Source organism: Anser brachyrhynchus, assembly GCF_964034855.1.
Source record: "Anser brachyrhynchus genome assembly, chromosome: 22".
Taxonomy (NCBI): Eukaryota; Metazoa; Chordata; class Aves; order Anseriformes; family Anatidae; genus Anser; species Anser brachyrhynchus.
The window spans coordinates 2,935,715-2,948,707 of NC_137715.1; the positions used below are offsets into that span (position 1 = coordinate 2,935,715).

Consider the following 12,993-nt stretch of genomic DNA (forward strand, 5'->3'; position numbering starts at 1 on the left):
GGCACGGCCAGATGGTCGCCCCGCGCTCCAGCGCAGGAATCCTGCCTGAGCTCCCAGGCCCTGACCTTGGCCGCGCGTCCCGGCGGTGCCCGCGGGCATCGATGGCGTGCCCGACGCCTTGGCTGAGGTTTCCCAGTGGGGACACCCCCGCACCCCACTGGGGTTGATCCTGCTGAGCACAGCACGGGGTGCTTTGTGCCTTTAGGGCCACAGCTCAGGGGTGCTGTGGGCAGAGCAGCTGTGAAGTGAAGCAGGGGGCGAGCGCAGCCCCCAAAGGACCCTCCTCGGGAGGTGGTGGAGACCCCGGCCCCTGCCCAGGGAGGTGGTGGACTCACCGTCCCTGGGGGTGTTTAAGGAAAGCTGGACGTGGTGCTTGGGGATGTGGTCTAGTGGGTGATGGTGGTGGTAGGGGGGCTGCTGGGCCGGGTGGTTTTGGGGAGGGGTTCCAACCCTAATGATGGGGGCCTTCATTTTAAGACTGTATGGAAAAGGAAACAACAACAACAACAACAGAGAAGGAACTTTTCCTTCACCTAAATTTTATTATTATTTTGCAACTCCTTCAGGTGTCCACAAGGAATTTTGCCCCTCTCCCCCCCACCCCCAAAACAAAACAAAACAAAAAAAAACCATTGTGGCATAGAGGTATAATTTCAGTTCACACCAGAGGACATTCTTCTCACTGAAGTACAGTTAAGCCCCACAAAGTGCCAAAAAAACCTGCCAAAAAGTAATGTATTTACAAGTTAGTTTTACATGTTGGCATTATTTACCTGTCTGGTCTTGCATTCAGGGCTTGACCTATCTGGCGGGGAACATGTAATGCCGTGCAAGGTTGTTTGGTTGTATGACTGACAACACGACTTTAAAATTTTGAACTGTTTGTATAGAAGCAAAATACAGAAGAGTACACTGTCCCCAAGGGAAACGTAGAAACTACCTGTTGCTTCTCAGGTTTTAAGTTAGAAGGCATAAGCATCTGTTAAGGTGTAAGAAAAAAGCGTAATCAGCTGTTTGAGCACAATTGTTACGTCTACGTGAACATTTTCCTCTCCAATTTCCAACTTGGAGTGCAACATTTTTCATCATACTCCTAGATCAGGTCCTTGCGGGTCCTTTCCAACTCGGGATATTCTGTGATTCTGTGATTCTAGGATTCTGTGATTCTAGGATTCTGTGATTCCGTGATTCTGTGATTCTAGGATTCTGTGGTTCTAGGATTCTGTGGTTCTGTGGTTCTGTGGTTCTAGGATTCTGCTATTCTGTGATTTTGTGATTCTAGGATTCTGTGTTTCTAGGATTCTGTGGTTCTGTGGTTCTGTGGTTCTGTGATTCTGTGATTCTAGGATTCTGTGATTCTGTGATTCCGTGATTCCATGATTCTGTGATTCTAGGATTCTGTGGTTCTAGGATTCTGTGGTTCTAGGATTCTGTGGTTCTGTGATTCTAGGATTCTTGATTCTGTGGTTCTAGGATTCTGCGGTTCTGTGATTCTGGGATTCTGGGATTCTAGGATTCTGCTATTCTGTGTTTTTGTGATTCTAGGATTCTGTGTTTCTAGGATTCTGTGATTCTGTGTTTCTAGGATTCTGCGGTTCTGTGACCCTGTGGCTCCAGGCCCGGACTACAACTCCCGGCGTGCCGCGGGGCCGGGGCGGGACGCGCCGTGGGGCCGGCCGGGAGCGCGGCGGGTGCGCGGCGGAGAGCCCGGGCCGGGCCGGGCCGAGCCGAGCCGGGACGAGCCGAACCGGGCTGAACCGGGCCGGGGCCGCAGCGGTGAGTGCGGGCCGGGCCGGGCAGGGCCGGGCCGGAGAGGGGGAGGGGGGGTCCCGCGGCGAGGCCGAGCCCCCCCGGCGCGCAGCGGGGGCAGGGGGGCGGCGGCCGGTCCCGGGGCGCAGCCGGCTCCGGTGATCCCCTGCAAAACCGGGGGCTGCTGCCGGGGGCTGGGGGCGATCCCCGGGTCCCCGCTGGGCAGCGGCCGGGGCTTTGTTCGGAGCTGGGCGGGGGGAGGGACCCCCGGCGGACAGCCCCGACCTGTAGCGCTGCCCGGTGCCCAGTGCCCCCGCAACGGGGCGGGGGGGCAGGGGCAGAGATCCGGAGGGGGACACAGATCGCTGAGGGGGGTACAGATCCCACGGGGGGGGGGGCACGGATCCCACAGGAGGGGCACAGATCCCACGGGGGGGGCACAGATCCAGGGGGAGGCACAGATCCCATTGGGGGGGTACAGATCCCACAGCAAGGCACAGATCCCACGGGGTGGGGCAGAGATCCAGAGGGGGACACAGATCCCACGGGGGGGGGGCACAGGTCCCACAGCAGGGCACAGATCCCACAGCGGGACACAGATCCCACGGGGGGGGGCACAGGTCCCACAGCAGGGCACAGATCCCACAGCGGGACACAGATCCCACAGGGGGGCACAGATCTTTTGGGGGGGGGGGCACAGATCCCCCAGCAGGACACAGATCCAGCTGCTGCTGTGCCCCCCCACAATCGCTCTCGCTTCTTCTGCTGCTTGCATCAGCCGGGGCCTCATCCTGACCCCTGTCCCGCCGCTGCCCCGGGTCCTGGGTTCACGGCCAGGCTCCGGCCCGGCAGAGCCTCCAGCGGCCCAGCTCGGGGCCACAAAGCAGTGCTGGTTAGTCCGACGTGCCAGCGCCTTCCCCTATCAGCCGCCTTTACGTGCAGCCAACATCTTCGAGGCACTCGATAACTCCGGCTCTCGCAAAGAAGGGTTTAAAATATTTATTTGCTGGGGAGATGGCGAGTGCTGTTGCTGCCAGAGATAGGGATCGCGGCTCTGCCGCGGCTCCCCCGGATCACAATCGCTTGCATGCTGGGAACGCTCAGGAAGATCGCCCGAGATAAGCACCTGCTGCCTTCCTCACCTCTGCGGTCCTCAGATAAAGCTCCCGCACGGAGCAGGCAGCGGGCGAGGCGGCCAGCAGCAGGGTGCAATCCTGCAGCACCCCAGGGGACGGCTGTCGGGAAGAGCCGTGCCCTGCCCGGCGTTCTGGGTCACGGCTGAGCAGCGGGACGGGGCGGGGGGTGGTGGTTGGGCTCCCGCCGGGGAGCAAAAGAAGAGGCGGGGAAGGAGCTGCGCCTCGGGGCGCTGGTGGCATGGCTTTAGGCATGGTCCTCCAGCAGCTGCTGACGTTGGGCTGTTTCCCCTTTTTGTAGAAGCAGGGAGGTGCTGTCACGTCAGCTGCTGGCAGCCCCAAAGCACCTTGCTCGGAGCCCCGGGACAGGTCCGGTTCTCCCGAGGGAGCCCTGGGCAGCCGGGACTCACTCACGAGTGACGGGTGGGCAGTCGGTCAGGCAGGCACAGAAAGGCCCGGGCAGAGAGGAAGGGCTCAGCTCCTCCATCGCGTGTGCTGTTTGTGTCCCACCACGACTTTTTCCCTCCTTGGATGGCCACCGTCCAACGTCAGCGCAGTCCTGACCTTCACACCCGGTCTGTTGAAACATCCAAACTTTTCTGTCCTGAAACGGCGCTGCACGACTGGGAAGGGCAGCTCAGCAGCCAGCTGCTGCAGGGGCGGAGCTGGAGTTCCTCCCGCTTTTGTGTCTCGCCTTGGTGGTTTTTTTTGTTTTTTTTTCCTGCAGGTGAACAAATCCCCGGAGTAAAATCAGAAAGCAAACAACATGGGGTCGGGGATGGGGGTAGGGATCTGAGCTTCGGCAGCGCGCTCCGTCAGCCAGACTTTTGCAATAACGTGCAAAGCTCTGTGTGCAATCTGAAGTGAGCAAAGAGCTTGGGCAAGGGCTGCGAACACGAGGTCAGAAATGGGAAAGATTCACAAATGAAATATTTTTAAGGTGGGGAAGGCAGAGTTAGAAAAGCATGCAAAATTATCCTAATAATAGGACCTAACGCTTGCCGTCGCCACAGCTGTCTTGCAAGGCTGAATTCACCTCCTGTGCTGTTTGTACTCGCATTTCACCACTCCAGTCATTTTTACAAGCAAGGAAACTGAGGCAAAGGGAGGAGGATTGCTTCACGTGCAACGTCTGAGCTTGGCCCTTTGCCACCCAGCCTCAGCTCTGCAACTGCCCTCGTTTGCAGGTGGCGCCGGGTGGAAGTTGCTCCTTGTTTTTTGACCGCCAGACTCACAGTTGTCCCCAGATGGAAACTGCGCTTTATTCCTCAACATCCAGGCTGCCCCTCCAGCTGTAGGCCTGCGGGCTCCTGCGGCCCTCGGATAACGGCATCGCCTCGAGAAAAGAGGGGGAGCGGGAGGGCCTGGAAGATGTCGCCACCCCAGTTCCAAAGAGGAAACAATCTTCTCTTTCTGTGTTAATTAAACTCGATTTTAAAGCTTCCGGCGAGGCCGTTCAGCATCAGGCTTCCTGCACCGTCGAGTTGCTCCGAACCTCCGCTGTGCCGCTAACGCCGCTGCGCGGTTTGTCTCCATTCTCTTTGCTGCTATCTTCTGAGTACTTGAGGACTATTCATCACATCTTTCTTGAGTGTTCTCTAGACTAAACAAACCCATTTCCTTCAAGCTGTCCTTGCAGGTCATGTTTTTCCTACACCTCTGCTCATTCTCACAGCTCTGCCCTGGACTCCCTCCAGCTCCTCCCAGCACTGGACAGTATTCGAGCTGAGACCTTACCAATATCGAGGAGAATTATTTCCTTTGTCTGGCAAGCAGCACTCCTGTTTATGCATTCCACAGCGGTGGTTGCTTTTTCTTTCTCTTTTTCCCAGTAGTATGACATTTTGGACTTGTGTTACGCCTCGCTGCAGCCCCCAGATTTCCTTTCGAAAGCCTTTAGGAGCTGCAGCAGATTCGGGATGGAGCTGCTCTCCCAGCCAGGCCTGGAGCGCTGAACTCCGGCTCCGAGTCCTGCTTCCAGACCAAGCTTCCTCGTCGGGAGTGCCCGGTAGCTGACAGCCTCTCACCCAGGAGAGGTGCCAAGAGGCTGAGCAACCCGCAGATCTGTAGGGTTTTTTTCTGCAAGGGAAACAAAAGCCTTCTCCAGATGTGAACCACCTGGGTAGCAGAAGTAGCTGAGCATCCATCAGCTCACCTGGCAGCCTCTGGTGCTGAGCAAGCACCGGCTGAAAGTGGCAGCGAGCGTCCCAGGAGCTGCAGAGTCGAGCACGAGCCGTGTGCGCGAGCCCTGGGCAGGAGCAGGAGAGCACAGCAGCTTCTGAAACAAGCCAGGCCCAGCGCTCCGTAAGGGAACTCGCAACAGCTGGCAGCGACATCCAGCGCGTAATGTTAGATCTGGCTCGGGCTCGCCTCCTGAGACTGCGAGAGCTGGAGAGAACAGCAACTTGTTCTTCAGCTGTGGGAACGAAAGCAGCAACAACACAAGGCTAGACAGCAGGAAAAAGCCCTCGCCTCGGGGTCCTCTGCAAGGAGGGACGGGCTGTAGTACCTAACGAAACCACGTTTCCTTGGGACGTGGACAGTGAGGATTTCATGCAAGGCCTTATAGGGGTTTTAATTTGTCTCTTTGCTGTGATCCCTGAAAAGCGGTATGGCAGCCCTCATCTTCTCAGTAAGCCTAAAACGTGACCAATACCTGCTGCTGGTAGCTATCAGCGCAGCAGTCCGAAAAGCCACAGCGTTGTCCATAGGGCACTGGTCCAAAAACTGCTGGTGTTACCCACTTGCAATCTGAAAGGATAACGCTGTCTTGCGTCCTCATCTCCCTGGGATTGCTTAGAAAAACCTGAGCTCCAAGTCTCCTTCCCTACAGGGGAATTCTGCTACCACTGCCCCCGTCCCGCAAGCCTTAAATTGGAAGGGAAAACTTACAGACCAGACCAGGAGACCAGAGAGCCTCCAGAGCATGCAGAACCCTCCTGAATTATGCGAACTAACCGGGTGATCTGTTGATAAATAGCTGCTCTGCCTTCACTCTTCAAATACTAGCGTTTGCTTTCTTAGTTTAAAGTACGTTGAACCCAGAAACATGTAAGAAACTTCATGAGCCAAGTGCTTCCATTATTAATACTGTGATGATGGCTTAAAAAGCACTTAAAGTATTCATCTGAGTCTTGTGAGTCTTGTCAGGCAGGACTCGCGTTGAACATTGACATCTTGGTTCCAGGAAAACGCTTCACACGTAGCTTCTGTCACAGACAGGCTCCCCACACGCTGTTCCCAAACGCGAGCTGCTCCCAGATTCAGCCTCCCCTCAGAAACATCAGTAACAAGGTGCAGAGAAATGAACCAACGCGGGATTTTTTTATAGCAAACAAAAATTTCAGCTTGCTTAACAGCAAGACCCTCCACCCCCGCTGTGCTTAGCTGAGAAATTTGGACGGAGGGTTAGAGCGGTCCGAGTCCTAACCCGACTCTGCTTTAGTTTCAGGGGTGCCCAACTGACACGAGAGCCACCATGAACGTGGGAACGGCACACAGCGAGGTGAACCCCAACACCCGTGTCATGAACAGCCGCGGCATCTGGTTGTCCTACGTCCTTGGAATCGGCCTGCTGCACGTTGTGCTCCTGAGCATCCCCTTCTTCAGCGTGCCCGTGGTTTGGACTCTCACTAACATCATTCACAACATGGTAAGGAAGCGGCGTGGTTGGTTTGACTTCTGGGGCACGGAGAGGTAATCTCTCTGCACCAGCTGTTCTTTTGAGAGAGATCTAATCCAGCTCTTGTTGACACAGTTCCTTTCTCTGTTTCCAAAGACATGGGGTAAGTAACTCAACCTCCAGCCCTCAGACTGCGCCTTTTCCTCTAGGTCATATATTTAAATCCAGCCTAGGTACTGATAAGACTCCAAGCATCTGGTAAGGCTGCCCAGAGGGGACACAACTGATTTGCCTGCAGAGCAAATCCCTTCGCTGTGTCCACCCTAGCAGAGGAATAGCTGTACCAGGCCACAGAAGCTGGCGTGGCAGCTTTCACTTGGGTTGATACAATCAGACTGGATCAGCCTCGTCACAGTTAGAAAGCAAGATTAACCCTCAGCTCGCTCTGCTTAAAGTAAAAGATTGGTCCAGAGACAGATTCTCCCCTTGTAAGCATCAGGTACCCAAATGACAATGTGTCACAGCATCGGGCTAGGGGAAGCGGGGCGCCTGCTCCGTTCACACAGCGCGGTCTTGTGCTGTGCTGCAGCCACGCAGTGACAACTTCCCCAGTGAGCAGAAGAAAACCATGCTCTGTTTAACTGCTCACTTCCGTGCCTCTGCCATCCCGTTGTTCAAGTCTTAGCACGCTTGGGTCCTAGGGCTTGAGCAGACCTCTCCACAGCCATTCGCCCTCAGGCGAAAGAGGCAGAATACTTCAGAGGCGCAGCAATCAGTTTTGTGTCATTTATTTTAAATAGCATCTCGGCCCAAGACTATCCCAGCAACAAAAAACACCCTTATCGGGGACCCTCACGCTCATATTATTCCCATCTCTAGTGAAAAGAAAACAACACGCCGGCTAGAACTGCTAGGGGCTGAGTTCAGTGCATGCTACCTGCATTTCATCCAGCTCCTTCCCCTGCTCTCCTCTGCCAGCTTAAGTGCTTAGGTCCTGGGAGCAGAAAGGAGTTAAAGCCAGCAATGGCTGTGCTTGAAAGATGTGTCTGACTGAGCCAGACGCTTGCTGCTTATCTCTAAGTCGTGTTCCACTTTCAGGTTAACTTGTAATCAGAATAGTAACAGACCCTTACTGCCTGCAGGTCTAGCAGCACTTTTTTTAGAAAGCATTTAGCATTGCTGCTGCACGGTAGAGCGAGTCCATGCTAATCTCCTCATCCGAGTGCTGTAATCCTGCAGCTACCTTCCTCCCTCCTGTGCAAGAGCCGAGTGAGAGGCCCCACATGCAACAGCCAAGCCTGGGAGAGCCCCGGCTAGTGTCCTTCACCCTAACTCACTGCTTCAGAAGCCGCTGTTTGAGTTTGCCAGCAATGGCAATGCGTCCCTCTAGCGGGACAGCGTGCTGGTGCAAGCTGCCTGCCCGAAACCTCTCACCGCTGTGCTGCGCGTGCTGAAGTTGTGCCGTTCGTTGCGTTGATCCCGCTGTACGTGTGTTTGCTGCAGAGCATGTACATCTTCCTACATACCGTGAAAGGAACCCCTTTTGAGACGCCAGATCAGGGGAAGGCTCGGCTGCTCACGCACTGGGAGCAGATGGACTACGGCGTGCAGTTCACAGCGTCCCGCAAGTTCCTGACCATCATGCCCATCGTACTGTGAGTACCGCAGGGCAGCTGAGCTGCCTCGTGTCCTGTGCTGGTCAGCGCTCCTGCTGCCCGTGCTGTCTGGGGAAACAGAAAGCATGAAGTGGTGTTAATTCCTCGTTTTGTTCCCTGCCTTTCCAGGTATTTTCTAACCAGCTTTTACACAAAGTATGACCGGATACACTTCGTAATCAACACCATCTCCCTAATGAGCGTCCTGATCCCCAAGCTGCCTCAGTTTCACGGAGTCCGGATCTTTGGGATCAACAAGTACTGAACTGCGTAGACGGAGCGCATGGAAGAGGAGCAGAGGCGAGGGGAAGTTCCTTCTCTCTTGCTCTGTTTCTTCACCCCCATGCCCACTGGGATCTGATTTCACAGCGGCTGTTTAAACGCAGTACCCAATAGACATATACCGCATGCTGGATCCTCATGCCCAATAAATCTAAACAAGCTCCAGAGTAGAGTTTAGCGCGGAGCAGGATACATGACGCTGGATTTTCTTTTATTCCAGCATCATAAATAGATGGAGATACACTGAGACTTCAAGGTACAAAGAGGATGAGTTACGGGAAGATCGTCATCTATCCCAGACATTGAACGGCGAGAACAGGGATGAGGGGAAAAGCTTTTAGTGCTGGTACTATTGCTGTGGTAAATGCACTTTAACATACATTTCCCTTTCTGAAGCTAGGTGCTTTAAGCGATATGTGGGGAAGTTCAAAGGGAGACAGCCAGACTTCCCCAATAGTTGATTGTTTTGGGGTTTGAGTCCCATTTTGGGGCAGGGGAGGAGAGGGAGGGGGAACAGAATGACAGATTTGCATTTTGAAATCTTTTACGCCACTGAGAAAGGAAGTTCTTTTACTAAAAACAGTACAGGAAAGAATCACCTGCAATTTGACAAAGCTTTCAGTTTTCTGTGGTACCATTCGTGTGGTTCAGGGAAAAGATTACCAGACCCTAAGCTACAGTTGTTACTTCCAACTTGTACCAGAATTTGTCTGGGTAACGTTGCTCCCAAGCCCAAACCACTAAAATTTTAAAGCACGCTGAGCACTCAGGCAGTGCAGCGTTTGGATTAAAGGCCAGGTTGCAGCTCATTTTAATGATTAACTACAAATGCCACTGAGGTACTTGGTACATGGAGATTGCATGAGCATGGGAGAAGCTGCCGACTGATGGGTACAGGCCAAGCGAGAGATGGACGGCTGCCTGCTATAATCAGTGGCAATAATTGGAATTTTTCTCCTCCATCCGTCTCCTTGGTCTCTTGGGTCTGCGTACACGTTACTGAGATCTGCCAGTCCTAACTGTGGACTTGACATGCAAGCCTCCATGTGGCAAACAAGTGATGCCTGACTGCCTGGCACTCAGCGCCACGCGCAAATGCTGCAGCAGCAGCCCCTGGGCCCAGGGTGATGCTGCCAAGGGTGAGGGAGCTGACCAAGAGAAGGGTGTTGCGGGGCACTGAGGACAACAGATGATTTGGTATAGGAAGAAAAATGAGCCTTTTCCCCCATAAAACTACCACCTGATTGAAAAAAGGTCTGCAGGTTTAGACTTCCTGGCTGAGATGCCTTTCTGCTGTTCAAAGCAATCGGTTTTTCTTTTGGGTTGCGTGCCCGATGAAATGTGTTTTTCCTCACGCTTCTCCTGTAAACTTAGGAAAGCCTGTATTTTTTGTTGTCTTAGTGCTTATATTGTCTCACACTGACAATGGTAGAAACTTTTTTAGTATGCTGGTTTTGTTCCTGCATTAGCTAAGCCTAGCTTAAGAAGTCACAGTGGATATTGAATTGATCGATGGTCTGAGCATAGGACAGAGGAACTCCAAGTTCACATGTAAGATCCAGTACTACTCCATGCGTAATTTGAGGCAAGCTGCTTTACCTCTCTGTCTCAGATTAACTACCAGACTGCTGCAGAGAAGGGAGAAAACACTTAGCATACCTCAGAGGGATGCTGGAACGCATAGAGAATCATTACCTAATATGTTTGAAAAACAGAAATATTTTAAGTGAAAACGAAGCTTTCGAGAAAGTAGAAAGAAGATTTCAAGAAAGTAGAAAGAGAAGAGCTTGGCTTGATATTTGAGCGCTGTTCTCCAGAGAGAGTTTGGCAGATGTGTAGCGTACTTGATTGGGGAGGGGTTTTAAACCTTTTAACCACCACGACATAGGGACTGCTGCTTTAGTTAAGGTACTATATTCCCTAAAGCTAATATACTCTTTAAGCTACTAGACAATGACTTTTGGTGAGAAAAGAAAAAAAGTGTTTTTGGAATAGAACTGTTTTGTCAATCAGCTGAGTACTTTTGAAATTAGTAAGAGATCACCGATGCCCAGAACGCTTACGGAAAGACTGCTGCCCTCAAAGGTGCAGCGCCTGTTCTTAACAGGGTGGCTAAGGCAGCATCCGTAAGGCAGACCGTGCTGCTCAGCGGATCCGAATTCCTGACAGCACACACAACATCTGGTAAATCTCCAGAAGGAAGAACACTATTCATTTAGGTAGAATACGAGGGGGGGAACATCAACTTTTTTGCAACAATAACAGTAGCTATACCAAGGGTGCTTTTGCTTAAAATATTACTTCCATAGATACAGACATATACTGATTATTTCTAAGTATATGTGCCTCACTCAAAGCCAGAGCAGTTTTGATATTTTTAGCATAAGCACAAATTGAAGGTAGAGGATCAGCTTTCTTCAAAGTACAGCGCTGTAGGTGCATCAAACGCCTTGGCATTATAACAGCTGAGGATCTGGATATATATTATTTGTGCTGTTAACTGACACTATGGACATTTGATTGCATTTTGTTAAATTAAAGGTCATCGGTAAAACAACAGAGGATGGAATTCCAAATTTCTGGAAAAGGCTGTTTTTAAAGCCCAGAGCCTAAAATGTTGGGCAAAGCCTTAATTATAATAGTAAGCTTTTCTGATATACTTTATTGACACTGAAATCATTGAAATAGCCATTACACAAGTGTCCATATTTGGGGTCACATGGCAAATGACATTCTTTCCAAGGCAGGTGTAGCATTTTTTGCCACAAAATATCTGGAGTTAACTTGGACTCATACAGTTAATCCAATCAAGTGAAATATAAATGAAAACTGGAGAAATATGGGCAGAACTGAGAGCAAGAGTTGAAGAAAGATTTCATGTTAATAATATGGTGTATTGAGTAGCTTCATTAGATTTATAATTACTTGAACAGTTATTGATCTGATATCTTCCTTAAGATCCCATCTTAAGGGTAGGTAGAAGAATTAATCAAAAATAAGAAAGGAACCATAAAAAAAAAAAAAGCTTTGGGTACTGCTGGTCAAGCCACCTTCATGTGAGTTTTGTGGCTGGTTCCTTCCTGCCAGTGTCATAGGAGCGAGTCGTACCTGACCAAATTTTCTTTGTTGCGGTGGTGTGAAAGTAATGAATACAGTTCTGGGTGTCCTGGAACTCCGTACTGAAACCACTTCTGGGTTACTCGTTTGCTAAATTCATATGGAAGTGAGTTCAGTGCTTGAAGGCTAATCTTGCGCACACAAAAGTTAATGAACTTAGTCAAAACACTAAAAATCTCATGGGGTAAGTCATTTCTGAGAAAAGGGACGTTGGAACAGCACGGACAGGAGGAGGGTTTTTAGACGTATGTTTGCAGCTGGCATAGCGATGATCCAAGGGCAAAGCCTACCTTGTGTGCTGAGAGTCAGAACGGGAGCCCAAAGACTGTCCGCTCCTTCTTTTAGGCTGTGGAATTTTCTCCGGTACCTCTGTGAAGGAGATAATTGAGCATTATTGATTTTAAACAGGATTTTGATCACATTGCACTTGACAGATTTTCCCCTTGAACTTACACTGTACACAGTAACGAGGATAAACTTCAGCTGGAGAACTAAGGTGTGCGACTCCTTGTGTGACTGAGAAACAATGACTGGGCAAGTAGGTACTTAAAATGCTTTTCTTTTTTGTTCTGCGATGAATGCAGGAGAAAAGCTTCAGAAACCCACCCCTTGAGCAGTTCACAGGCACTGGCAAGCAGCCATCCCTCCGCCTGAGCCTGATCTTGCGGGCAAGGCCTCCTCTAAGCCATCATTAAGACAGTGCACCTATTAACGCCATGTGGAAGCCGCTGCACCAGGGAAACGAGGGAACAATCAAGTGCTACCAGTTGGTGAATCAGGGAATCCTGTCTTGTAATTCCTTTAACAGAGCTAGCGGATGTTACACAGTCCAACCCTTTGCAGGAAAAAAAGCCTTTAAAATAAAAACAAAAGCCTGAGGTCTAGGGCTACTTAATTCTCGAGTACTTTTTTTTTAATTCATTGTTTAGTTTTTTGTTTGTTTTAATAGAAGGTTGGTACTGGCCCTTGAAAAGGGGACAGCAGTTGGGTTACCATTGTTAACGCATTAATATTTCTTATTGTGACTTACATCGCTTTATCATCGCGCATAACGTATTTTAAGCATGCGAGAGTTTGCGTTTATGTATCCTCCTTGGATGAATTTAAGTGAGCTAAATTAGTTTTGTTTTTTAATGGAACATTCTGACATTGTACATAGTTTTAGGGTTGTTTTGTTTTTTCTCCCAGTAGCCCTTCTTTTTGCTGTGGATACCGAAGTCTCATGTAGAGAACTTTCTAAAATAAAAGTGTGAATATTTTTATTACTCCTTTGTACAGCATTCTAAGAGAAACTAATAAAGTAAGTATTCATGTAAAAGCTCGTACTCGATTCCTTGAATTCCCACGTGGACCGGTTTTGCTTTTAAACGTGCAGCTGGAAGCCCACCAGGCCAGGGGCTGCAGCGAAGCAAAGAGTTGGCCAAGGAGACCGCTC

General features: G+C 50.9%; 1 protein-coding gene across 1 annotated transcript; it reads left to right on the forward strand.

Annotated features, from left to right (window-relative positions):
- Positions 1-1,637: 1,637 nt before the first annotated feature.
- On the forward strand, positions 1,638-12,876 carry ORMDL3 (ORMDL sphingolipid biosynthesis regulator 3). Its single transcript, XM_080565490.1, has 4 exons — positions 1,638-1,776; positions 6,328-6,534; positions 8,008-8,159; positions 8,289-12,876. The coding sequence occupies exons 2-4, from the start codon at positions 6,361-6,363 to the stop codon at positions 8,422-8,424; spliced, it is 462 nt and encodes a 153-aa protein (XP_080421616.1). The 5' UTR covers positions 1,638-1,776; positions 6,328-6,360; the 3' UTR covers positions 8,425-12,876.
- Positions 12,877-12,993: the final 117 nt, after the last annotated feature.

Bases quoted from the DNA above. Each gene is read 5' to 3' on its own strand.
- ORMDL3 (XM_080565490.1), top strand. From the start codon at position 6,361: ATGAACGTGGGAACGGCACACAGCGAGGTGAACCCCAACACCCGTGTC. The intron at 6,535-8,007 runs GTAAGGAAGCGG...TGTTTGCTGCAG, and splicing joins CTAACATCATTCACAACATG to AGCATGTACATCTTCCTACA. The intron at 8,160-8,288 runs GTGAGTACCGCA...CTGCCTTTCCAG, and splicing joins ACCATCATGCCCATCGTACT to GTATTTTCTAACCAGCTTTT.